The 26,075-nt window shown below is 32.6% G+C and overlaps 1 protein-coding gene across 2 annotated transcripts in view; it reads right to left on the bottom strand.

Moving 5' to 3' along the window:
• Positions 1-6,159: 6,159 nt before the first annotated feature.
• The window catches only part of LOC111635855 (ecdysone-induced protein 78C-like), a 114,951-nt gene continuing 95,035 nt past the window's right edge, over positions 6,160-26,075 (bottom strand). Inside the window, exons 5-8 of one of the 2 annotated variants that reach the window (XM_023380962.1) lie at positions 18,920-19,243; positions 18,741-18,846; positions 13,180-13,457; positions 6,160-7,235 (exon numbers count right to left, since the gene is read on the bottom strand). In XM_023380962.1, coding sequence (XP_023236730.1) covers positions 13,186-13,457; positions 18,741-18,846; positions 18,920-19,243 — 702 coding nt within the window. In that variant the 3' untranslated portion in view covers positions 6,160-7,235; positions 13,180-13,185. Of the gene's footprint in view, positions 7,236-7,308; positions 8,693-13,179; positions 13,458-18,740; positions 18,847-18,919; positions 19,244-26,075 lie in introns of those variants that run through there. The other variant, XM_023380961.1, reaches the window with a different exon arrangement.

The following is a 26,075-nucleotide window of genomic DNA, read 5'->3' as shown; positions in this document are numbered from 1 at the left end:
TTTCACTGCCAAAGAAAAGATCAAACAGAAATTTAATTAATAACTCAAACAAGAAGAAGACGGTCAACCCTCCTCTTCTCTGTTCGGAGGAATTCGATATCGAGCCAATGTCCTCAGCATCTTCCTCATCTTCATCCCTTCGGCTTAAAGATTTTGAAAAGCTAAAAGTGCCGGATTTCTGGATTTAAAAAATGAATCTAATTTAATAGTGTATGCAGAAAATGAGCTAATGTTAGAGGACAATAGTGCTAGTCTAAATGCACTAAAGTTAGTGACTTTTGCCCAGTATGAAGATGTATTTTCGTGCAAAGTATATATCAAGGGTGTTCAATTTGAAAATATTTCACCAATTTCTTCTTTGCAGCAAGCTGAGGAAATACAGGTAAGTTAAAAATATGCAACAGAGACAGAACTAGAATCAAACATTTTGTTTGGCTTTAAAAATATGAAAAATTTTGTAGTTTTTAATAAATATGAATAAACGTTATTAATAACAACATGAGTAGATTACTCTTTTACTCTAAATAATACTTGTTTGTACAGTACTCAACAATTGTAAAAATAGACAATACAGTTTAGGCTATTTGATTTAAAAAGAATCTTAATTAGCATTAATCGAATTCCTTCATGTATAAATGTCAATAAAATAATACCATATAATAATTGATTGCTTGCGATATGATTTATTATCGATCTAAATTCCTTTACTTAGCTTCAGCGCATTTCTCTGCTTAAAAATCCCACTTAAAACCAATATAAACATAGGATGATACAGCCAGTATAGCGCAACGATTGACAGCGGCGCCTCTTGCGGCAACCTCCAACAAAGGGACAGAAAATAATTTGGATTCCGCAACTATATTTTCTAGCCACTTTAATACTACTAAAGTTGTGTTTTTATCGAGTTACATTAAGACTAAGTAATTAATATTATATTAATCAATTTGGCTAGATACATGCAAATTCCAAATAAAATTTAATTTATTTCTGATTATTAAAGTTAATACCATGGCGCAACTACTGAATCGCTTAGTACAGGGGTGTCCAACCCGCGGCCCAAGGCAAGTTCCAATGCGGCCCAATAAAGGTTTAAACAAAACCGACAAATGTTTTAATTTTATTATTATTTATTTATTTCAACGGCATAAACTCAGAAAAGACGTTTCAGAAAGCCATAAACCTTTATTTATATTTCAGTTTTGAGTGTAAATGAAATATTTTCATGTACTTGAAGATGCGTGAATGAGAAAGGATTACTAAATAAAGCTGGAGTTGTGACTCAAAGGATTATAGACCCAAATTTGGTGAAAGGAGAGAAAGGACAAAAGATAAAAAGTTGTCAGAAAGGTTAAATAGTTCTTCTGTTAGGCAAATATTGAGTCTTAATTTTTCAACCTTTCTCACTTCTTTATTTTTTGTCCTTTCTCTTTTTTTTTCCGAATTTGGCTCTATAATTCTTTGATTCACAACTCCAGCTTTATTTAGTATTCCTTCCAGCGTAGCAAGATTTGGCTACATTGAGCCAAATGTGGCTACTTTTTTAGTTTAACGTAAAAAAATATCATTTGGAGCTTTGGCTACTTTTGGGGCTACATATCATTTATAAATATGTTAGTTGAATAAAAATGCACTTTAAAATGGTGTTTCTTGGTTTTTTATTAATCAGAGACTCAAATAAACCAAATATTTGCGTTTTATCAAATAAATGAATTTATCTATTTGTAAGTAAAAATTGATAGTGTCTGTAAAAGTAATTTTTTAAAATATCCTGTTTCGTGATAAAGTTTTAATACTTATTATTATAATCTAGACATGTTAATCCTTAAATATACTTGTATATTCGGCCACAAGTATATATTATATATACTTGTGGCCCAAAACTCCTTGACTTCTTCCAATGCGGCCCGAGAAACAAAAAGGTTGGACACCCCTGGCTTAGTATCTCATTAATTACTTAACCTTAATATAGCCCAATATGAATCCAATTGTTTAATTAGTGAGATTTATCGGGTCGTTTGTATGTTATCGATAATTTTTTAATTCTTATCTTTTTCAATTTTTCAATTAATCTTTACGATAAATTGAAAAATGCTTAAAAATCATACGTAACATTAAATACAGTAGAGCCTCGATTATCCGACCCAATTGGGGACTGGGGTTGGTCGGATAATTGAAAAGTCGGATAACCGAAAAGTATGAAAAAATCCATTATTAGTGTAGTATATTATTATATCCCATGTAATTAGTATATCGCCATTAACCTACTTCATCGATGTAAAGCCTAACAAAAATTTTTTAAAATAATAATCGTCGCTATTGTATCGTTAAAAATTAGAAAATTAAGCCTCGTTTAAATACTAGCTTCCTTTCATGGTCGAATGAGTGTTGACAGCTAAAACACGTAAAAATAATATTAATTAAAGAAGCCAAGACATAGCCAAATATTGTAGTGCCACATCACTAGCGGACATTTGAACTTTGCCGACTAGGACGGTCGGTTAATCGGGGGTCGGATAATCGAGGTTATACTGTAGTAACGAGTTAATTTGGTGGCCGAGCGGTCAAGATGACAGCCTACCTCTCCGGGGAACTCGGAATTTGATTCGGACAGGTCGAAAAATTTCTAGCAGTGTTTCGGGGCTGATCCGACCGGATATGTCGGCCCCTCCATTGTGGGCCTGGTCGAACCTATAATGGGCTCGCTTAAAGAGGCCCTCTTAGTGTCCGCAGGGCAGAAAGAGTAAAAAAATAACCACTCTCCATTGAAGGACATTGGCGAAGTGGTTGAAGTTCCTCGAGTATCCGCCGGATGTGCTCATCCGTATTAGATCATTTTTTTTCAACACTCCCAAAAAAAAATTGATGTAATGGCGATCGGTCTGTAAACGACGATCGCCATCGCTGACATTTCGTCTTTAATGAGTAGGCGATTTCGTCTTAAGTGACCTTGAAAGGTATATAAAACGAAATCGCTTAATCATAAACTAAAATTTGCAAATTAAGGAAACCTAATTGTATTTATTTGAATCCAAACGTGGTTTAAAAACTAATTAAATGGTATTCTTTAACTTTTCCATTCGGGCTTGTACGTTAAAGTGTTTCTCCGCTCATTTAAAGTTGCGTGAATGACTTTAAAAATGCTTTTTAAAGCCAATTCCCGCTACACCACTTCCTATACAATAAAGTATAATTTTTAAATACTGTATTAGTCTATCGTTCATCATATACCTTCTACTGGTAATTTTATCGAGATCATTAACAATTTGCGCAGTCATTACGTATGTGTTTACATCTTTTTTCTTCTATTATTCTACTCCCTTTTTGTTATAAAAACAATGTAACAAGTTATGATGAAACATTATATTTTTTAAATTTTAATGTAACATAGCTACAAGTATCTTTTTTTATTTCCTTCGATTCCCGAAATATTCGATTCCATTTACTTCGTGTAGTGGCCGAAGTACGGTTTGGGGATATCTTGTTTTATACAATACTGTATTGGCACTGAACATTTCTACTTCAAAAACTAAGCAAAAATATCCCTAATACTATAGACATCTTTTAGTTTAGTTCGACATAGTCGTCAATCTTCTCGACTTTCTTTGTCTATTCCAAACTAAATTGGAGGGAACACAATTGAACACTTACCCGTAACTTGACAACTGTAATCTAATTTCTTCTTATTAGTAAACTATTTTACCTCACAAGATATTGGCCGAAGTTAAGCATCGAGCTATCTGTTGGCAAAAATAAAGATGGATAAATAACAGTAGCAACTTTTAACGCGCATTTACTACAGTATCGATGGTTTCTGATACAAAGTGTCATTAACGAGATTTATTAATTTAAATTCAACGCGCTAAAAAATAAATAAAAATTAAAGACACGGTTTCAAATTTACAAAGAATAATTTGAATTAATTCAAAGTTTATAACTGAGAAAACAGGCGAGAGACTTGTTTGTGTACAATCCAGTTCAAATTGTTCACGCGAACACTGATTACAATAGTCCAATAACCTAGTCCCGTTGACAGTCTGCAATTTTAACCAGTGTTTTTTTTTTTTTCTTGGTACACGAATATCGATATACACCATCGTATATACCGATTTTTCTTAATTTTTCATATAAAATATCGAAATAGCTCAAACCAAAAGCCAAAGACGTTTGATTTGATCAATTTGACAAAGGCCTGGAGAACAAAGAATGTCTTATCGAATGCAGCTACAGACTTATTATAAAACACCGACGTCATCACTCTTGTCAAACTATTCTGTCTAATATCCAAAAAGTTATCGGGCTGCAATTTTCAAATTCCTACCGGGGTCCGTCCGTCCTTCCTTATTATGGAGAACGGAGTGATATCTATGAAAGTCTAGACTAGATACGGAAAGCTTAGGGCACAAGGCCTGATTAATTAACTATACACAAACTTCCGGTTTGGACCGGAAGTCACGTTATTTCAATTAAAAAAAGAGTTAAATATGGTACGACTCAGTTAACGGGAAAACTATGATGTACGGAGCGTGACACTACTAAAATTAAGAGCACTGTGACAAAAAATTGCAGCCCGGCATTGTAGTGTCACAACAAATGCAGCTCGTATCTATATACAAGCCCATTATTGATTCGACCAGGCCTAAAATGGTGAGAGACAGAGCCGACATATCCATCCCTCAAAAATTTCTGGGCTTTTCTACCCGTCCGAATTCTATCTAGGAGCGGTAAGCCGCCATCTTAGCCGATCGGTCATCATTAAGAAAATATTTATATAAAACTTGCATTTGTATCAATTTTTTCCTATCTCCAATTCGGTTTTGTCCATCGGGTGCCCGAGGAAATAAAACAATATAGGTAATTGCTGGCGGATTTATTATTAATAATCAAAATTTCAAACAAAATGTACAATTGTTTATTTATAACAATAATTCTACATTAAACATTTCAATAATTTTATCATAAATATAACAATGTTGGGTGACGTCAATAATTTCCGAGATAATCCACCAATCGGTGGTCCCAATGCGCCGCCTGCAGCATTTTCGACAGCCACTACCGACATCGATTCGTTGCGCGAGATCTGACCAACAATTCGTTCCGATTGTTCGTGTATGCCCAATCGAATTGATTACGCGTGCTAGCGTATTAAAGCTAAATGGTAAGCCAATACACTCTATGGCATTGACAAGGACGGGTTTGCCGATACCAGTGATAAAACTGATCTATCCTAGTGTTGCAACGAATAGTATATTCGACAAACTAGTCGTCCAGAAAGAAAGTATCCCGTCTGGATGACGGGACACTTTCTTTCTGGACGAACATAAAAATATATCTGGATAAACTGATAGAGGAAAAGGTGGTATTATGGAACCCCTCCATTTCAAGCTGATAATAAAGGCCAACTGTAGCGGATTGTGGCCGAATTGCACTAGGCAGACATCCATAGCGAGGGGAAAACCCGTTTCGCTTCAGTTAAACGGTCGTCCGCAGTGAATTAGAATACTTGTGTTTTCGAAATTACTACTCATTAACGCAATATCCTTTTGTCTTCTTTTAGCAAGTTTTTTTTTACACGGTGGGGTGTTAGCTCCACGCACAAACCCCAACCGGTGACGCGCCATAGCCTGGCCCCTATCTACTGACGGGTATCCCTATCGGTAGCAAAGCTGCCGCAGACAGTTCGCAGGGTATATGGAACGTCGAGGTAGGGATTTTTGAGCAGGTAGACTCGACATAAAACATCTTGCACGCAAATATGTGGCTAAGTACGATGCGATTATATAAATACAATTTTCTCTATTACTACTGATAAGAGTAACAACTGAAATGACCACGAAAAAAAAAAGAGGAAGATTTCGACGACGGTGAATTCTGGTAAAAATGCATTGGCCTGCCTCGTGTTTTGTAAAAACCTGTTTAAAAAGGAATGCCACAATATCGGCCAGAATTCTTTTAGAGGTTTTTAAATCCGAACCTTCATCGTGATTTAGAATTCGGCTGCCGTTTCTCCACAGAATCGCGCAATTTGTTCCTAGTCTCGGTTTCCGCCTTACACAAGCTTTCGTTGTATTTTATCCGAAATATAACGGAAGAATTTGCCACGTAATGTTTTCGTGCCAAATCGTTCCATTAGTTTCGTACGGGTCCATTTTAGGCAGGTTCACTTTATAAAAATTGTGTAAACTTGTTTTATTGGTTCCCCTTTGAAACAGGGCTTTTGTCAGGTTTCTAACTTTACATATCCAAACCTGCTTGGTTAAATTGTTGACACGTTTGCAGGCGAGCGAGCGTAGTGGACAAATTAATTACTTCCATACATTTAACATTAACTAACAATCATTTATTGTAATTGTATAGATTTTCATTTAAAATTACATGCCCGATAGTTGTTTGTACTTAATTTTTCTTTATTTCTTCTGGCCTGTGTTAACTTCTATGTTCTTACGGGCCTACACTTGGCATCTTTTCCGAATTCCAGAATAGACTGCGAAACTCCATACTTTCACAAGATAATTGGTAGAGTATGACGCAAGAACATCCACCAGACAAACGAGATTACTAAAAATAACTCCATATTTGTGGTTCTATACCTCAGTTACTTGTTTAATAATCCATAGTTATATCCTCTGCAGAGAAGAGTCAACCCCCATAACCAGAACAGAATCCATTCCTCTCAGAAAACATTTTGACTTGTGTATTGTTCCAAAATTTTAATGTGACTGCTATATCCTCACCAATATAAAAGCTATACAAAACAACAGGGAAAGTTTCTGTATTAAGAAAGCAAACATAAAACACTTGCAGCTTTACTCCTGATAATTTCAATTTTTTTTAAGTATTTCGTTGAATTTGGTAATTAAATTAGCAATTTTGCAGTTAATTTCTGTAAATTATAGAAATAAAAATACCAAATCCTTACCCCATCAATCCAGAAAGCATATTTTTATATTATTGATACACTGACCGAAGAATTAGATTAGTATTTTTTGTAATATTTCGACAAAAGTATTATAAAGATCTGATACTGTGTCGAAGACGGTGCGCCGGCTTCCTATTCTTTCTTCTTAGAACTACAAACACTTTTCAGATAAAAAGCAGGGACACCCTTCGATTTTGCTCGCCCGTAACGAGCCACCTGCGACGACGGAGGTTGAAGAACGGGATTCCGTGCGACACGCTCGAAGCTTCCTTTCGGATTCGGGGACCACCTCGATCGCCTAGCCAGCCAGATGGCTCTTCTAAAAATTAAAAATAATTTCTGGAGAAACACAAATAAAAAAAGAAAAAAATGAAAGTAACAAGTAAATTATGTGTAAAAAATGAATTTTATTGGAGAAAATAAAAAACCCATCAGAGTAATAACATCATTTATTGATAAACTCATCTCCACGGCTGGACAAACATACTGCTGTCTTTTGACAGAACAGTCTACAATAAACAGGTCCTAGACTCATTTTGAGATAGGTGGCAGTGAAGTTACTGGTGATTTGTTGCCCAGGGAAGGAGATCTTGTACACTTTATATAACACACAAAGAAAACTAGAAAAAACCACGGTAATCTTTCCTGACAAACTGTCGCCGGAATCTTACAACTTGTACAGTTAAGATGTAACAATTAAAGTCGACGAGACAAAATATTCGTGTAAACAAAGACACTGTGTTGTACTATGTAAAAAGAAAAAATTACAACGGGCTCTGCAAAAGCCACGGATGGTTCCGTTCTAGTATCTACCCTTATCCCGGAAAAGTACTAATTAATTACTACCCGAGTCGGAATACGAGACTGAGGGTGGGAATCTATATTCTATATAAAGTGCTTGTAGAAATAAAAAATTAAAAGATTAGGGGAAAACAGTAACTCCTGCACCTTGCAAATATCTCACGAGGAGAGATAATCTTAACAGTTGCACCACAAGAGGGCATAACAGATGCTGAATATTTCCGTAATGGTCCATAGGTTAGTTTCCTTTCTTCCCATTATCGTTACTGCATCAACATTGCAAACTGAATAAAACGGTTTCTCGAATATATATAATATATGCATTTAGTCATATTGGCGTATGTCTGTGTGTTTATTTGTGTACGTGTATGTGTGTGTTCACGTGTGTATTTATGGAGTATGTGTATGATTAGTTTTGAATAGTTCACACATCTGGAACAACCATTCTAAAACTGTACACTGTACAGATGTGTCAACTGATCCTGCTTAACAGTAACATAACTAAAACCAAGAACAACAATCGGGCTCTCCGGAGATAAAGAAAGCTTGATTGGCATCGCCGGCAAAGTTTTTTATTTTGCAATGTCGTGCAGCAACAAACGCCAATGCATCCAACAGCGAGTAAAGATAAACTTCTGGAACACAGCAGAGTTGCCAACAACACCAATACCCCCCTTTTAGAGTAATGACGATGACAAATAAATACAGCGGACCCACTACTGGTCCCTTACGAGATTCTGTACTGAATGAATGGAAAAATCTGAGGGTTGGTCAAAATTAACACAATTGTGGCAATCTGGCTTCCACGAAGTAACAGTCTTAACTGACGAGCCGTACGATTACCAATAAGAGTATGATCTGTTTGTTTCAACAAGAATTGTGTCGAATTATTCGGTTGGCTTCCTATAATCTCATGCTAATAACTGAAGACTGTCAGTCGTATTTTGTCCTGACTGTCAACGGAACAAGATTATCCTATAAAGACAGAAAAAAAGTTAATATTACTGTTTAAAAACAATGTGGTATTTATTAAAATATGATTATGATAAATAGTAAATCATCAACAGAATATAAATAATTGCACCCATTATGATCCACAGTTCTAGTGAAACACTTAGAGATCTGTAGTAGTATATAGACTGAAGGAAATGTTTAAATTAGCAATCCTCATGAGCCAAACTTTGAGACTATCAGCAGCATTAGATAAGGGACTGTGTTCTGGTCATTGCCTCTTGTCTTTGAGAGACAAGTATCTATGTCATAAGCAGGTCAATCTATAATTTTGTATGCTGCATTTTCAAAAATTTTACAATTTTATTGGTTAAAATTCTATATTGTGTTGCGCGCATAGGTAACTTGAACATGTATAATTAACCTAATAGAATTGTGACATCAAAAATGAGATTGTTACAAATGACCAGAATCACATCCCGTCTGGACATCGTTCTTTTCTGAAAGAAGGAGAGAGAGATAAGTAACCAGAATGCAGCCCCAAGTTGTCACTGTGAGTGTAATTTTACCAGGTTAATCAAACAAAAATAGAACTTGCAAACAACAGTGTAAGGAGTTTAATGATGTTGCAAATCAAACCTGGAAAACACAAATCATCCATGGCTTCACCAAGTTTGAGTTGGTGTCAAACTCATCCTGTTGTTCACATATTCTAGTTTTGTCAATCATCCTATAATTATGAAACTGAATGGAAAAATCTACAAGCAGATAAGAGACGACGAGTATTTACTCATTCTACGTCAACAATAACAATTCTTGGAATTCTATGATGCCAAATACCAATAGGCCACTGTCAAATAATCACCAGAGAAAAATATCCATGCTTAGAGGAGGAACCGGATTGAAGATTCACAAAAACTGTTGTAATGAGTAAAAGACTAAGAAAGTTGAAAATACAAGATTTGAGAAAATAAGACATCTCAACCATAGAACACTGCAGAGAAAGATTAAATTTTGCAAGACTTCACATGGACAAATACAATGTTTGTAGATGAATTACAAATATGCTTAATAAACAATTCAACCTTCTATTGTAATGTGCTTGGATTCCCACTGTAAGAAATTATTTGCAACAAGGATCCAAAGATGGAAAATGAGTTGTTGGAAACACCTCTTTCAAATAATATAAATCTTAATGTAGGCCAGGTTCCAAAGTGTGTGTCGTGGCACCCTAAGTAGCCACAAAATATTGATATTATAAAATTTTCATAATTTTACTTCCACTTTCAATTTGATGTGATAAGATGCGACATCTAGCAGACCTGGTGCATGTCATTAACTCTGTAATAAAGATGGCACATAAAATTGCAAAATGTAAAAACCCTCATACCATCACAGAAAGTCATTCTACTGGCTGCTGTAGATATGATGAACATTATGATCAACGAGTCTGTGAGGAAGCAACTTTCAAAAGTGCTTTTGTTCAATAACACCATCAATCACAGAATACAGCACATAGTGAAGGACTTCCAATGTTCAGTTAATTGAAAAAATAAAAGGAAGGAATTTGAGTTGCAGCTGGATGAGGACAGAGAGAATAATAATGATGCTTACTTGATTTGGTCTATACAGTATAGATAGTAATAACATTGTAGAAGACTCTTTTGCAAAAGCATCACTGCTGGTGCTAAGGATAATGACATGTTTGCGATCTTTTATTTAAAAACTTTTTAAATAAAAGATCGCAAACATGTCATGATCCTTAAAACTTTTATTTAAAAAGGAAACTGATAATATTATGGAACCTAAAAAGAGGAATGTCAAGAGCTGCACTCACTGCAGAAACCGAGTAAGAGATAATAGCCAAGGTAGAAAGTGGGCACAAGATGTCCGACGTTGCTAGGCAGTATGGCTCAAATGGGTCTACAATAGTCACAATCTTAGCTATGAAAGATATATCAAGAAGTCTCGAGCTGCTAATGGAGTAATGAAAATCACATCTGAGAAATAAAGAGCATTTTAGAGCTCATAATGGAATCCGAAACTGATCTGACGACAGAAGTACTCTGAGAACTCTCAAATGAAAAATACCAAGAAACTTGACGAGATGTGTTTTCTTTTGAAAGAGGACCAGTGTTGACATCTGCTACTAAAGATGTTTTGAAGAAGTGGGAGGATGTCGTAACAACAATCATCCAAGTGGCATCCAAAGCAGAATAAAGTTAATTGGGTTGGGGATCTCTACAATTACAATACTATTAATTATTTCCGAAAAAGCCTGGGGAAAAAAAAAGCAATTGACATTAGATAGATTCTTTAATCTCCACAAACAGAAAAAAAATGACTAATAAAAATGCAAGACTGGGTACAAAATGCAATATATGTATTTTTATTATTACATATAAATAAACATAGTAAAAAAGTATATATTTTTTTATTTTTTGGAGTCTATGGAACAAATTAATCAAATTCCCATAACCTATGGTAAAATCTATAATCGGTTAACAAACAATTCGGATAACGAACAAAGTCTTGGAACAGATTAGGTTCGTTAACCGATCATCCACTGTAGTTTCTAAAGTATGTAAAAAAAATAGAGACATTAAGAAAGCCTTAAATATATTTACTCTATTCAAATTATCTTCCTATAGCCTATAAATAGGCTTTGTAATTAATGTAAAGCTGGCAAAATAAAAAAAACACTACTACTACTATTACTACAACAACAAAAACAAGATAATATAAATCAGTAATCATCATCATACAATTTTATAAAGCTGTCTGCTTCACAGCACAGTTTCGTGACAGTTTTGGCTCTAGCTTTATCCATATCTGTTCAGATTACCACTCATGCCAACATATTTTTGTAAAATTATTGCTTTGAAATTATAAAATATGAAAAACTTCCATGTTTCTATATCAATACAAAATTCCAGTCTATTCTTAGAATTATTGTTAATTAAAAAAACCCACCATTTGGAATGTCGAATCATTTGAGATGACCGATAGAAAATTTAGCAAGTTATTCAATTCTTGGTTTTGTACAGGTTATACTTAGAAATTACAAAATCAATTCTTTTATAAATTTATTAATTTTACCAATTAAGGAGAAAGTATTAGCTTATGTCCTCCAGAAAAGGAGGAACACTGACATTATTTCCATTCTCCTGTACTGACTTCTCATCATGTCTTCGCTAAAACTCCTTTCTTTATGCAACTACGTTTGCAATCTAGAAATAATTCACTCAAAATTATTGTGGCTAAACAAGTTTTATATTCCCATTTTTGTCAGGCTAAAATGAAAACTATGTAAGTTTAAGTATCAAAATAAGGTAAATTAATAAAATAAATTTCCATACTTACTGTAATTCCTGCCTTAAAGATACACTGTCTTGCAAAAAGTTTTTTAAAAATTTAATGGTTTTATGGAGCTGACATGTAAAAATCCAATGTAGAATTTGGAAAGAATTATTGTCAAGCAGTTAACAATAAATTCAACATTATACAAGTGTATATAATGAATGAAAGGAGTTAAAGCTGACTGAGTGTACTAAGTTGACACCAGTCAGCATTGCGAGTGACCACTATCTAACATTTGGAAGTGAAAATTTGACGAAGGTCCAGTAACAAAACTGGCGATGCATCTGCACAACAAGCAGGAAATGCAGGTTTGAGTTTCTTCTCTGGGCAGATCTTTTCTTCCAAAATGTTCTAAAATTCAAAATCAATTATTATTATATTTAACAAGAGATGACGACTCTAGTGACCTGGCTAATGCCAAATTGCTTAGTAATCATTTAGCCTGTAGCCTGATAAAGAATCTGACCATTCATTTAGTATTTATTATAAAAGTGACAACAAATTATTAGACTGACGATGATGATAGGTTTTGTTTGAAATGAAACAATACGATTACCTCATATTGGCATCATCACATTTATTATAAAAAAACTTAACACAGAAAGTTGTAATTGCAAAACAATTTAGAAATTAATTGAATAGTTTCCTTCAAGATAATGCAATTAATTTTATATAGATAAGCATTATTTTAATTTTTCTTCATACAGTAATTTATAATCATTATATTTCTTTTCAATTTATCTAGGACCACTGTCAAAATTAGTAGTGTTTTGGTAACAAACTCAGACCTACTGATCAAAGATTTATCAGGTTTGGATGATTTATGTAAATTTTTTGAAATTATGTTATATGGCAGGAAACACAGTAATGTATTTAGCAACAAGTACAATTTCACTATAAAATGCTAATTAAACATTTTTTCATAGTTTAAACAATGTTTCAAACAGCACTAAATTTCAGACAAAATAATGTAGTAGAAAATAGAGTTTTAGTTTGAGGATACAAATTACACTAAAGACACTTATTGGGAAATCCAATTTTGAAGGCAGCAAAATTTCACATTGTTAAAGGCAGTTTTAAACTGTACTTATTGTTATAACTCTTTGATTGATATCTAAATATCATAAGATAACTTTTAAAATCTGTTTTACCTCAAATCATTGTTGTTGCACGTTTTCCTCGGGTTTGGGAATATCGAATATTTCTGCAAACAGTGGTGGCAGTCTCAAGCGAGTCCAGTTTGCCCTGAACCACTGCAGGTGTTCCATGTGCTTTGCACCTAGAGATCTCAATTCGGAGAGCTTCACCGTCAGGTTCGGAAAGATGTGGGGTTCGCTCGGGTGATTACGTCCCACCTGCAACTTGAGCGCCTCGGTTAGTTTTTCCTGATGCTGATCGATGGCTTTGTTGTCGTAGATTCCGGCACGCTCTGTGCAAAACGATTTTTTAAATGTTTTTAACATTTTTAAATGTTTTAAATGTTAAACATTTAAAAATGTCAACATTTTTAAATGTTTTAAAATTCCCATTATAAAGTATTAATACATCTACACACACACAAGTTTCAAGACACATCAATAAGTTATATACTCCATAAATCTTACGATATAAAAAGAAGGAAAATTGATTTTTGGTTAACATTTCCATTGATCAAAGGACTAAAACCTACTCTTTGCACGCCAGTTCTTATTTAAATACTAAAATAGTTTCAAATTATCCACAGGTTATTCTTAGAGACATGTTTAGCAGCTATTTTTCATTTATTAAATTTAATTTGTGTTACTGATACAAAATTATGTACAAGAAATTCTTATGTTTTATAATGATTCTTGCATTACTTCATTTTATCAAATTTACAAGTATAGCAAAATAGAACAACTTGGCCTACAAAAATCGCCCCCTTCACTACATCCCTGCCGAGGGACAAGGCTAACGCCAAATTCGTACTGCAATGAACAGACTAGTGACTAGTAGAATGTTATTTGTTTAATTACTGTACGATATAATGAATAAAATATCTAATTATTCTTAATAATTGCCCATAAAATTGTTTTTCGCCCCCAAAATATAAATTGTTACTAATTGCCCCCCGAACATGGAAAAACACCCACATGGGGGCGATATCACCCGTTCAGAAACACTGTTAGGGTATTGTCATAGTATAATTTCATTAAATTTTCATTGAAAACTCATCTTTCAAATGTTTTATAATCATCTTTAATCAATTTTTGGAGTTTAAATTTGTGGGAGGAACAGAAACACAACAAAAACAGTTGTTTCTATTCATTCCACAAACCTTTTTTCAATACTAATGATTTAAAATTTGAAGTCCTACAAAGTCCTTGAACTCCAGCACCTGGCTAAAAAGTAGCTAAATACCGTATTTACTCACATATAAGACAATCATGCATATAGGAAGAGGTGTGACTTTAAAGATTAAAATAAAGAAAATTAGATTTATTAATACAATTCTAATTCTATTTCATCTAAACACAAAGTGTAAAATGCACATAAATGCACACATTATCCAGCAAAAATTGCTGGAATTTTAATCTTTAAGGAAAAATCTTGTAAAATTGGCAATATAATTTGGTCATGTAATCGGGAACCTTTTTCTTTGCCAATTCTTAACAGTCGAATCCACACTTACGAGTTTCTTTGAATTCTGATTTCCAAGTAATTATCTGTTTTCATGTGGGAATGAATTTAAACTTATATCAAGCTCCCATGTGATTTTGCAATTTAAATTTGGAATTCAATTCAAAAGCTTTGCTTTTCCTATTGCTATTCATCTTTACTCCTGCAATACATAAGAATGATTCAAACGACCCAGATAAAATACTTTTGTTTTTACACACCAGAGGGTGAGCATCCGGTAAAAAATGTGAATATATGGTTCACAAAAATTATTGCAAAAACCTAAAGAATCCTTCAATTGCGCATATAGGACGACGTAGGTTTTTGAAGCAGTGAAAAAATGAAGAAAAAACTCATATATGAGTAAATACGGTAGTTTATTTGTATGTTCCCATATTAGTACATTTCAGTGAAGGCCTTCACTTTTCTCTAGTGAAGATGTATAGAAAGAAAAGGAACTGACTACATGTTGCTAAAGTCTGTCAAACTGAAGGTAATTGATGTGTAGCTCTTTTACAAGGAAACACCAAAGACAATGAGATTTTCGGACACAAATGAGGCATCTTACTTTACACAAGTTGTAAGAAAACTTCCTTACTATCAGTTCCTCCAACAGGTTTCAAAACAAGATTTTCTGACCACCTCAGTGACTTAACTATTTTTTAAAAATCTACTTTAGTTTTACTTATGTAATCAGTTTTTCAGATAGCCCAAGTGACTTCAGCACATTTTTTTTATAAAAGCTCTGCTTTCTTTCTATGTATGTTATGTAATTGGCATAATATAAATTCCTTTTAACCCATAGGTAGGGGTGAAAATAAAGTAAAATGAGAAATTTAATTACCTTATATATCATATAATTAAGTTGTCAGAGAATAAAACTGAATTTTTAAGCAAACTTATGAAAATCACATCACTAATTTTATTGGAGTTACACAATCAGAGGGGTGTACAAAAAAAAAAACTTATAAAGATCAAACAGTGAAATTAAAAACTTCTGATAAATCTCATGTAATCAACAATACAAAATGTAAAAATTAACGAATGTTAAACTATATAATAGAGAGTCTTCTTTGCATGTGTTCTCACATCAGGAAAATAACAGTCTTATGGTAGAGTTGACCTTTTATTGGAGGCTGTATGTGAAGTATTTTAATGTGTCACTTGTTAGGTAAAAGGGAAGAGTAACTTTACAAACTGAATCTATCATCATCACCACAGAAAACATTTATTGCCAAGTTCAAAGTAGATACTATAATATATAAAATATAATGTAGATGTTTTCTTAAAAAAATGGAAAAATGAGAAGTGTGACAAATTTTATTTACAGAAAAACAACTAATATCTCTTACTGTTTTATTCTAGAATATAAGGATACTTGATTCAGTCTGTACAAAGTGTTATTTTTATTATAATTTATTGTAAAGTGGTTTCACACAATTAATACTCCTTGTGTTAAACAAAATTAATTATGCCTCTATGTCCTTAATACTAATGGGTGAGGCAAGGGGTTTCTGGACTAGTTTAAAGCATCATAACTTTTCAATTTGAAAACAATTTAAAAATCTTTGTAAACATTTGTCAGTCAGTTTGGAAAAATGACTTCTTAAGAAAACATATTAAGAAAAATTGAAGAGAGTATTTTTTAGTTGAAGGCCATAGTAAATCAACTATATAATATTTTGCAGAGGTATGAAATATCTGAAATGTGAAAAAGAATGCTAGGAAGTGAAAAAAGTTGGTTGTTACAAATACTAAAAACTGAAGAGCACTGTGACAAACGTTTGACATCAAAGATGTTATGGCACATCACTGACCATGGGCTATATGATTGTGTTCATTAATTCTACACTATTGTAAACAAAACTTTTAAAATAATATTTAATAATTACTTCAATTTTCCAATAATATATTATGCTTTAAAAACAAGTCCAGATTTTTTTCTCACCCTGTTTTTGTAAATTATCATCATTTACTAGGTCTTTCATTTATTAATAGACTTGTTATACTAGTATGATTGATTTGATTGAATACAAAGAGATAGTAGTGAAAATTAAAACAGTATTTCTTTGTTTTCAGATAAAACAGTCAAAAACAAAGAAATACTGTTTTAATTTTGACTACTACCACCTGTGTCCAATTGATCACACCAGTATAATTAAGTCCTTGCATGTACAGTACATCTTTATTCCAGCACAAATTTCTTAAGCAACCTTGTTAACACTGTTTCAGGTTTACAACACATCACAGCCTTAACAGAAACGAAACTTGAACTACAAATTTGATTTAAACTTTCATATTAATTGTAGAAAGTTCTGATTAGAGCTTATAAAAATCTTCTTTACTCAATATAATATTTGACCATTTTAAATGTGTGAAACTGAAGTTGTCAGCATGCAATGCACTTTATGAGGACGTGCATATGTATGCTAAATCATTTAACTTTATACCATAACTTCCTCTTGCCGGATATAGTACTCAGATCTTTGAAGTCTTGATTTGTCTTTTGATGCCAATTTACGTATTTTGAGTACTTCGGTATATTTTAATGCTGAATTATATCTGGTAGGTGTTATGACCTTAGTTCTACTCCAAATCAATCTACACCTCAGAGTCTATTGCATGTACTGTTCTAGGCTCCCCTTTTCAATTGTGTTCTAGATCATTAATGGCAAGGATAAATGATGTAGTGCCCACATATTCCAATTCTTGTTGAATCTTATCCTTTATTGAAACGGTGTACACTCCTAATGTTGGCATAAGATCTCCTTTACCTTTGCCATTTTGTAGGAAACCAGAAACAGATGGGTTTTTTTCCTATAATAATTCTGGCTGCTTATTGTTCTAAAGATCTCCTTGTGAATGTCTTCAAATATCTGCTATAGCTGATTGGTTTGAAGCCACCTGTACTTTAGTTATAGCTTGTAGTTGCTGTTCCTGTATCTCTCTCAGGTTTTGTGTGGTTTTAGACAGGTATCAATGGTCTCTTGCCAGGTTTCTATTTATTACAATTCTGGAAATCTATCTACAACACTGGAACAATACATGAAGACCCTTTAGATTAAAGCCGTGAATGCCAACTCACAACACCAATATAATTTTAAATTGGGGGCATTCACAGATTTAATCCAAAAAGAGCCCTCACACATTGTTCTTATATTATAGACTTTCAGAACTGCAATATACAGAAATCCTAGCAAGAGACCATGGATACAAGTCTAAAACCATACAAAACCCAGTAGATAAATATGGAAACAGCAACCATAAAATGGAATGAAGGAATAATACAGACAGCATTAAACCAATCAGTTATGACAAGTATTTGAAAGACATTCACAAGGAAGCCTCTAGGAGAACAGGCAGCCAAATTTATTAAAGATGATATCCATCTATTTAATAAAATCCATCTCCTACAAAACAACAAGGATAAAGGCAACACTCTGTCAACACCAGGAGGGTACACCTTGCTGATAAAGGATAAAAGATTTAACAAGGAATTGAAATATGTGAGCAGTATATCTAGATCTTTAAATGGTCAAGGAATGAAAGACCACAGTTGAAAAAGGGGAGCACACAACAGCATATGTAATAGACCCCAAGGTGTTATGTCAATTGAAAAGAAACTTAGATTGTAACACATGACAATATAATGAAGAACTCAAATCATACATTTCAGCATTGAATGGAAAATTGATAAACTTCAAGAAACAGGGGATTAAGTTATATTCAATGAGCAAAAGTCATAGTATGGAGTCGAAATGACACAGCATACATACCCAATCCCATGTAAGTGGACTGTATAATGACAACTTGAGTTCCATGTATTTGGATTTAGTCCATTATAATGATGCCGAGTAAAAGCAGGTTTATTTAAAAGCTCCAATCAGAACTTTCTTCAGTGCTTATGTATTTGATTAAATCAAATATGTAGTTCAAATTCCATTTCAATTAATGCATTTGTGTTCTAACTCTGAAAACTATTTAAGCAAGTAAGTAATTTTTACCGGCGTAAGAGTTTTTGTGCAGGAAGTATCAATATTTTTATAATAATAATAATAATAAATGTTATACTTACCTGAGGTAAGTAGAACTGCAGCACAAAAGAGCCCAATTTCAGTATCATTTAGTTGCAAATTATTAAAAGTTACGGCAAAGTTGAACAGTGTCGACACAAAATCATGCTGCAAGAATTATTATTTGACTTTAGTTATAATGTATTATGTTACATATAATATAAAATCAGCTGTATCTTACGTCAAACATGAGTTCCATCTGTTGACGAGTTATGAAGCTTCCGTCGCTGAACGTGACGGTATTGTCGATGCTACTGATCATTCTGGATATATGAACCAACCAGATCTCGAAGAACCCCAATTTGATTAGGATGAGTTGATCGTCCTGCGTCAGGTCGAGAAATCCGGGCACGCGTTTTGCAAACTCGACGACCCTCTGGATAGATGGAGTGAGAAGAACGGCAAAGTGTTGCCACATAACAATTTTCTGCTGTTCTAGACTGTCTGCCGTCATTGGCCCGCTGCAACTACTGTCAACTGTACCGGACTGATAGTCATCTAGACTCTGTAGAGTAAAACACATTAAAATTACTTTTGTAGCATTAAACTTTTGAATCAGACTTACTCAATTTAATAGTCTGGCAAAATATTAAGTTAGAAACTGACATGACATAAAAATGAATGCAGATTCAAATTGGTTTTATCAGCAACCAATGGTTCAACATGGTTTTATCAGCAGTCTTAACCAAATACAGTGGAACCTCACTTAACGTTCCAGCATAATTCGTTCCAGAACCTTACTCATTAAACGAAACAATTTTTCTCACAGAAAGTAATGTAAAATACAATAATGAGCATTGTATGGGGATTATATTTTAAAACAAGAATTAAAGAATAAATTAATATTTAATAAAATCAGAAGTGCACATAGAATCTCAAGCAAGAGTACTTCTGAGTAGTGTCATCTCTAAGCTACTTGAGCATCAATAGTTTGATATACAAAGTATTACAATATAATTTCATTAAGTATCAGGTAGGGTTTCTCTAATGGGAAATCCCAAAGCTTTCTTAAAGGTTCTTTTCTTATTTTGTGTTAAGGTTGAGGAAATTTTGCAAATAGAAAGTATAATTAACTCAAAGTGTCAGAATGCATTTGTGTTTATTAATTTTAAACCCTGCTTATTTGTTTTTTAAATTTTTGCTTGTTATGGAGTGTCACAGATTGTCAATAATCAATATGTATTTCTGGCAGCATTCTGAAAATTATTTGTCAGAACCTGTAATATCTTGAATAATTGCACCGATGCTGTCTTAATTTTTAACAGTGCTCAGTAGCTTTGATAGCTGCATTACACCAGGTTGCACAAATTGGTCAAGAATACAAATAAGTATGAAAGTATGAAGTTTTTCTTCATAAACCTGATTATTAAAGCCAAACCAACTGCTGAATTATCAGGCTGTAAGATGGCTAATTAAATGACTATTTAATTAGCCATCTTATAGACTGATAATTTGGCAGTTAGTTTGTCTTTAATTGTGTGCATGTTGCACTTCCTTTAATAAATTTGCGAGTTGTAACTCAAGGTTTTTCCTGTAATTCCCATTATCCATATATAAACTACATTATAATTTATTTTGTTCATAACCAATCTCTTCAATCAAGAATGTCAGAATCATTTGATATTTCATAAAAAATTTGAAACAAGGCATTATTACATCAAAATTGATGTAATAATGCTACTAGTAAGTGTAAGGCATTATTACATCAAAATTGATGTAATAATGCCTTACACTTACTAGTAGTGTCTTGTATTGTTCATATTCTTCCTATTTTTTTTTTAACTATCTGGCATTTTATACTATTTATAACAGTAATAGTATTGTGCTCTTTGATATGTCTTCCTAAAATGAAAGTCCTCTCCAATGTTTAAAAATCAAATCATAATAAAGAAAAACAGGTCTTGATTTGTATTGATTCTTGTCAATAGTGTTTACTTTTCACAGTAGAGAGTTTCCTCTTTTTAAGTATTTTTTGCTTTGTAAATTAAATTATATTCTACTCATATTTTATGTAAGGACTTTTATGAATATTTTTAAATTCTTTCAGTTTAAAAAAGCATTGTTGTAAGGTATTGGGCATGGAAGGAAAAACATTGCATCTTGGAATAGTTAAACTTATACTTCACAAATATAAATCTTTTTATGTAGTTAGATGAACAATAATCAAGTGTGTGTTACATACGCAGTTCTCAGTACTGTCAGAGTATCTTACATTTCCAAATATTTATATACAGAAATGTTTTTTGCCTATAATTTCACAATCAGCAAGGTTTCTGTAGCCCCAGAATCATCTGCAGATGAATGCAATTGCATGTTTGTACCCTTTGAAATAATTCACACCCGTATCATCACTAATACCGATCTTTCAAATTCATTTTTGTCTCAGTCGGTTATCACCGAATTGCACGTCCATGCCAGGTTACAGCCGAGAGAAGCTTCTGCCATTTGTCTTTTAATTCAAAGATCAAAATTTGATCTGTAACGCCACCTGTCCACTTTGAGTTCGGTAGGATATATCAGTTTATAAAAATAAATCCTAGAGGATCAGTTTATTTACATCTTAACTCTTACAACTAGAGATGGGTGAATATCATCTGCAAATACTCAAATAGTAGAAAGTATATGGTTTTGAATGTTTAATATAGTGTTGATAAAAAATTCAAATACTATGAATACCTCCAATATGATGCCATGCATACAGTTGTAATGACAGATTCAAAAGAATTCAAAGGTTGGGACTAATTCAAAAATATAAAACATTTGAATAATTAAGAAGTACTGTACAATAGAGTCTCTACAGTCTGTCATTTGCCAGTCCAACATGTCCAATAATCCAGCAGTCTCAGAGTGGCACACATGAAATTTACATGTCACCACTACGTTGCACATGCAGTTGGCAAAACATTCACAATCATGATTAATATGATAAACTAACCAATGAAATAGGTGTTTTTTTTTTTTTGTTACTGTAGAGTACATGTACAAACATACAAAATCTATTAATCTGACATCTGCTGGTATGATATATGTTGGATTACACACACTCTCCCATACTTTTTATTAACACATATGCAATGATTTTGTCACAAACTGTATTTACTATCATAAACATTGTTAAAATAATGTTTTAAGTTCAAAGAAATAATTATAATTTCATTTGTGTATCCCCTCACATCTGCCATTATATACAGACAGCACCTCTTCAGTACCCCTGGTTTTAAATTATGAGGAGAGAAGAAGCAGACTAGATTTCTAATCTTTTCAAATTCTTATTTTCTTAAATAAAAATCTGCAATAGGTGAGAAGAACACAAACAATTATTTGTTAATCTATTATCATTGAGATTAAAGTACCTGAAAAGCTACTTGTAATTAATTTCAATGGGACAGCATGGCTTTGGGGTCACCTATTTTGATAAAACTTGGTGAGGTTATAGCGCATCCCAATGACTGACACGTGTCAAGCAGTAAGGCACAATCCTCAGAATTAGAGAAGAAAATTGCAAATAACTTAAAACATTTAAAACTTCTGTTTTTTGTAGCGTGGCCAGTGGTGTGCTGTTTCATTATCGTGAGGTTTGCGTTTCAAATTTGTATATTGTTTTTATTTATACAAAACATATATACAAAATATATATTTTTCTTCCAGTAATTCTAAATGATTTAAATTAATTAATTAAAAATTATAATTATTAAAGTTATTAAGAGATGGCACCTAACGCCTCCCTCTAGTGCCAAATTTGTTGCATAATTTATTTAGTAATATAGCTGTGTCTAGCCCGATAGAATTTGGCATTGGTTGGTGTCTAGCTTTATACAAAACTATAATTTTTAATTTATTCTTGATATTATTAAATTTATTATAGTTATTTTCAAATGTTCATGTACTGTACAGTACATATGAGACTCATACTAACATTTATTTATAAATTATTTGGAAAGAGGTTAGTTAAAACAAAATTATCATTATTATTCAAGCCAATTCTGTTAATAAAAAAGACATTTTTATTAACATTATTCAATCTGTTTACAATTTTGTGGATGATAATTGTCATAGAAGCATGTGAAACAAAAATATTTCTGCAGTGCGCACATTGAATAAATGTAGATTTTTACAATAAGATGATGATTTATATATGTCACTGGAAAAACAAACTTAATGTTTAAAAACATCTCTCCATCATCAACTAATTTGGAGGAGAATCATTTGTACCATATTTACATTTGTATGTTAAAAAATATCAGAGTTTGATGATGTCTTTTCTTACCTCCTTTGCAACTTCTGAAATTGTTGAATAACTGTTGGCTGCAATCAGGTCTTAATTTTGAAGGATGCTTTCACAATATGTAAAGTTTGTAACATTGTTGTGCAGTGATTCTTCTGCAGGACAAATTTCTATGCTATCGATGTTAACATGAGATATCAAAGTCATCTTTTTGTTCTTTAGTAAAATGAAGATGCAATTATAGATGCATTTGGGTTAAGAAGAATGACTTTGTTGGCAGAGTATGTACTGTACATAAAAATACAGAAAATGTTTTGTTTTTAAATAAATATTGTTAGGAAGGATTTGTTAACTGCTATTGACATTTATTTATTACTTGAAACCATGGATTTTTTTTTATTTTATTATCCTGCCTATTGTGCACCTATAGTTTTCTAAAAATAATTGAGTTTTTCTCTGACAATAGTATAAATTTAAAAATACAAAGAATTAAAAATGATAATTTTGTATATTTATAAAAAAATATGCATCAATATCACCAAGATTTGAAACACCAACCTCACAATTATAAAACCGGCATGCCACTAGCCATTAGTCACTGTACAAATAATGTAAATTTTAAAGGTTTTAAGTGATTTGCAATTTTCTCCTTAAATTTGAGTACTGCGCCTTACTGCTTGGCAAACGTCAGTCATTGGGGATGCACTATAACCTCACAGAGTTTGACCAAAATCGATAACCCCAATGTCATACTGTCCCCTTATAAGTATTTGTGGTATTTGAGTTTGAGAAAGTGATATTCAATCACCAAACTTACAACACTCGACGACAAGTACACAATTTAAGGCACCCTGCAAGGAAACTCTACAGGTTCATTTAATCGGTATAATCCAATTAAGTCGTAAAAACCAAAGCATACTACATTGGCAAAAGTGTTTTGACACCCAAAATATTCCCCTATTGAGTAAGAGTAGTCAATTTTCCAGACTTAAAATCTGCAATTTATTTTTAATATAATTACATATATTGTCTTTCAGTTAGAGTATTAACTACATTCACTTTAACATTCAAATTGTTTTCTCACATTAAACATATAAATTGTATGAGCTAACATAACTTGACAAAAAACTGAATTTCACAAGAGCCTCTTCTATTTCAATCGTACATTTTTATTTTTCCTTTATCATCATAAATCCACTGGCAAGTCAAAAGGTACATCGTCAATATTATTTGTTGTAATTATAGTAATTTAATTTGGATAATTTCTCTAAGTTTATTTTTGTAAAACCAGGGAATTTTGTTACTTGAGATTCCAGAAAGACAAAATAATGTTTATATGGGTCTCAATCTGTTTAATAAAATTGCTGTGCAATCAAAGACGATTAAAATAAATTTTACGTTGATTTAAGCTAAAGTGTTGTAAAAATATGCTTTGAATTTTTCAATTACAGAAAACTTTTATAATTAATTAATATTAGTAATATACAGTTATGTGGATTCAATTGGGTGTTGACCATGTACGTATGACTAGACATACACAAAACTGCATCTGACCCGATAAGTCATGTTAAAGACAACATGTAAAATATTTCATTTTTCATGCAAGAACACTGACACCTGCTTGTTGACTAAACTTTACATCAAAGTTAGTAGTGGGTAGATCTGGCCATGCTGTAGGAAAAACGTGTGCTACCAAAAAACTACAGTTAATAGTAATTATCAACAGAGTAACAACACAACATTTAATTAAATCACAATGGTTACTACTACCCAATTGGTTATGAACAATAATTGAAAAACCAAGAAAAAAGATTAAACTAAGACTTTGCCACAGTTTGACAATTCGAATGCCAATCAGTCATCTAGCAATGCTATGACACTCATCAACTCCAAGTGCTTGTTAATTTATACCCTTTTGAGCAAACAACGTTACAATTGCCATGTTTTACCTCATTTACGTAGTCTTGTGGATAATATGCATTTTCCCTACTGGCAGTAACTCTAGCCCTAACAAATTATGTAATATTTATTTACTGGTGAACAAATTTGCTTCTTAGTACTTCTTTGACATTACTTGACTTATTTTGATATTTACTGAACAAGTGGGCCATGGAATTTTCTCTAAAAAGACAGACATACAGTAATATGCTTTGATTTTTTGTCTTTCTGTTTGAGATTGCAAAATGGTCACCCTGAACTAAGTATTCAAATTAAACATAACTAAACAATTAGAAATTTCTTAAAAAATGTCTCTCAACAAATTTCAAATATTCAATATCAAGTAAGTATCGTCTGGAACTGGATATTTGTTACTTGGATCAAATATCCAGCTCCAGAGAATGTAGCAATCAATATTCATTTGATACTAGATATTTGAAATTTCTTAGACATTTTCAAGAAACTTCTAATTAAAGAAAACCATTTGTTCAAACATGATGTAGTGCAATCACTCGACCACTTGGCATTTTTCATCATTAGCTTGAATAAAAGTCATCAACTGAATAAAAGTTAATGATGAAAAATGCCAAGTGATTACACTACATCATATTTGAACAAAGGAAAAATACCAACATGGTTTCAAGAATGTTAAAGAAAACCAGTTCCCAATTCATAACAACTAAATAAACTAAGTAATCAAGAACAAACCAAGGCTGGGTTCTCTCCCCACATAAGTATTATCATAGTACACGATCAGTAGGGGTTGCATATTTACCAGTAAAATGCCAAATTTTCAAAACGTTACACAGTAATTTTTAAATTTTGACTCCAAATGCAAAAATTAATGCACTAGTGATGATTGTTTAATGGTTTAATTTGTGAGCACTAAACAATCTTTAGCAATATGACCAACCAGATTCCCTTTTGTTCTATTTCAAATTGAAAACGTTTAGTTACTTAAACAGTTATTCCACTCTAGGCATTATGGGTTAATACTGTAAATGAATTGCAAACTGTTTGGCAGTGCCATAATACAACAGTTTAAAAATTGTATACAACTGAAAGTAATAATTTAAGATGTGAATGACATTTAGTGAACAGTTATCTTAGTCTGTTTATGTGAAAACTTCCAGTCTAAGTAGCTACAGATCAGTCTACAAAGCTACATTTCCAC

The sequence above is a fragment of the Centruroides sculpturatus genome, unplaced genomic scaffold, assembly GCF_000671375.1.
Source record: "Centruroides sculpturatus isolate CEXI.00-Female unplaced genomic scaffold, Cexi_2.0 scaffold1022, whole genome shotgun sequence".
Lineage (NCBI taxonomy): Eukaryota > Metazoa > Arthropoda > Arachnida > Scorpiones > Buthidae > Centruroides > Centruroides sculpturatus.
The sequence above is the reverse complement of the archived record's forward strand: the minus strand, read 5'-3'. Positions and strand labels throughout refer to the sequence as shown.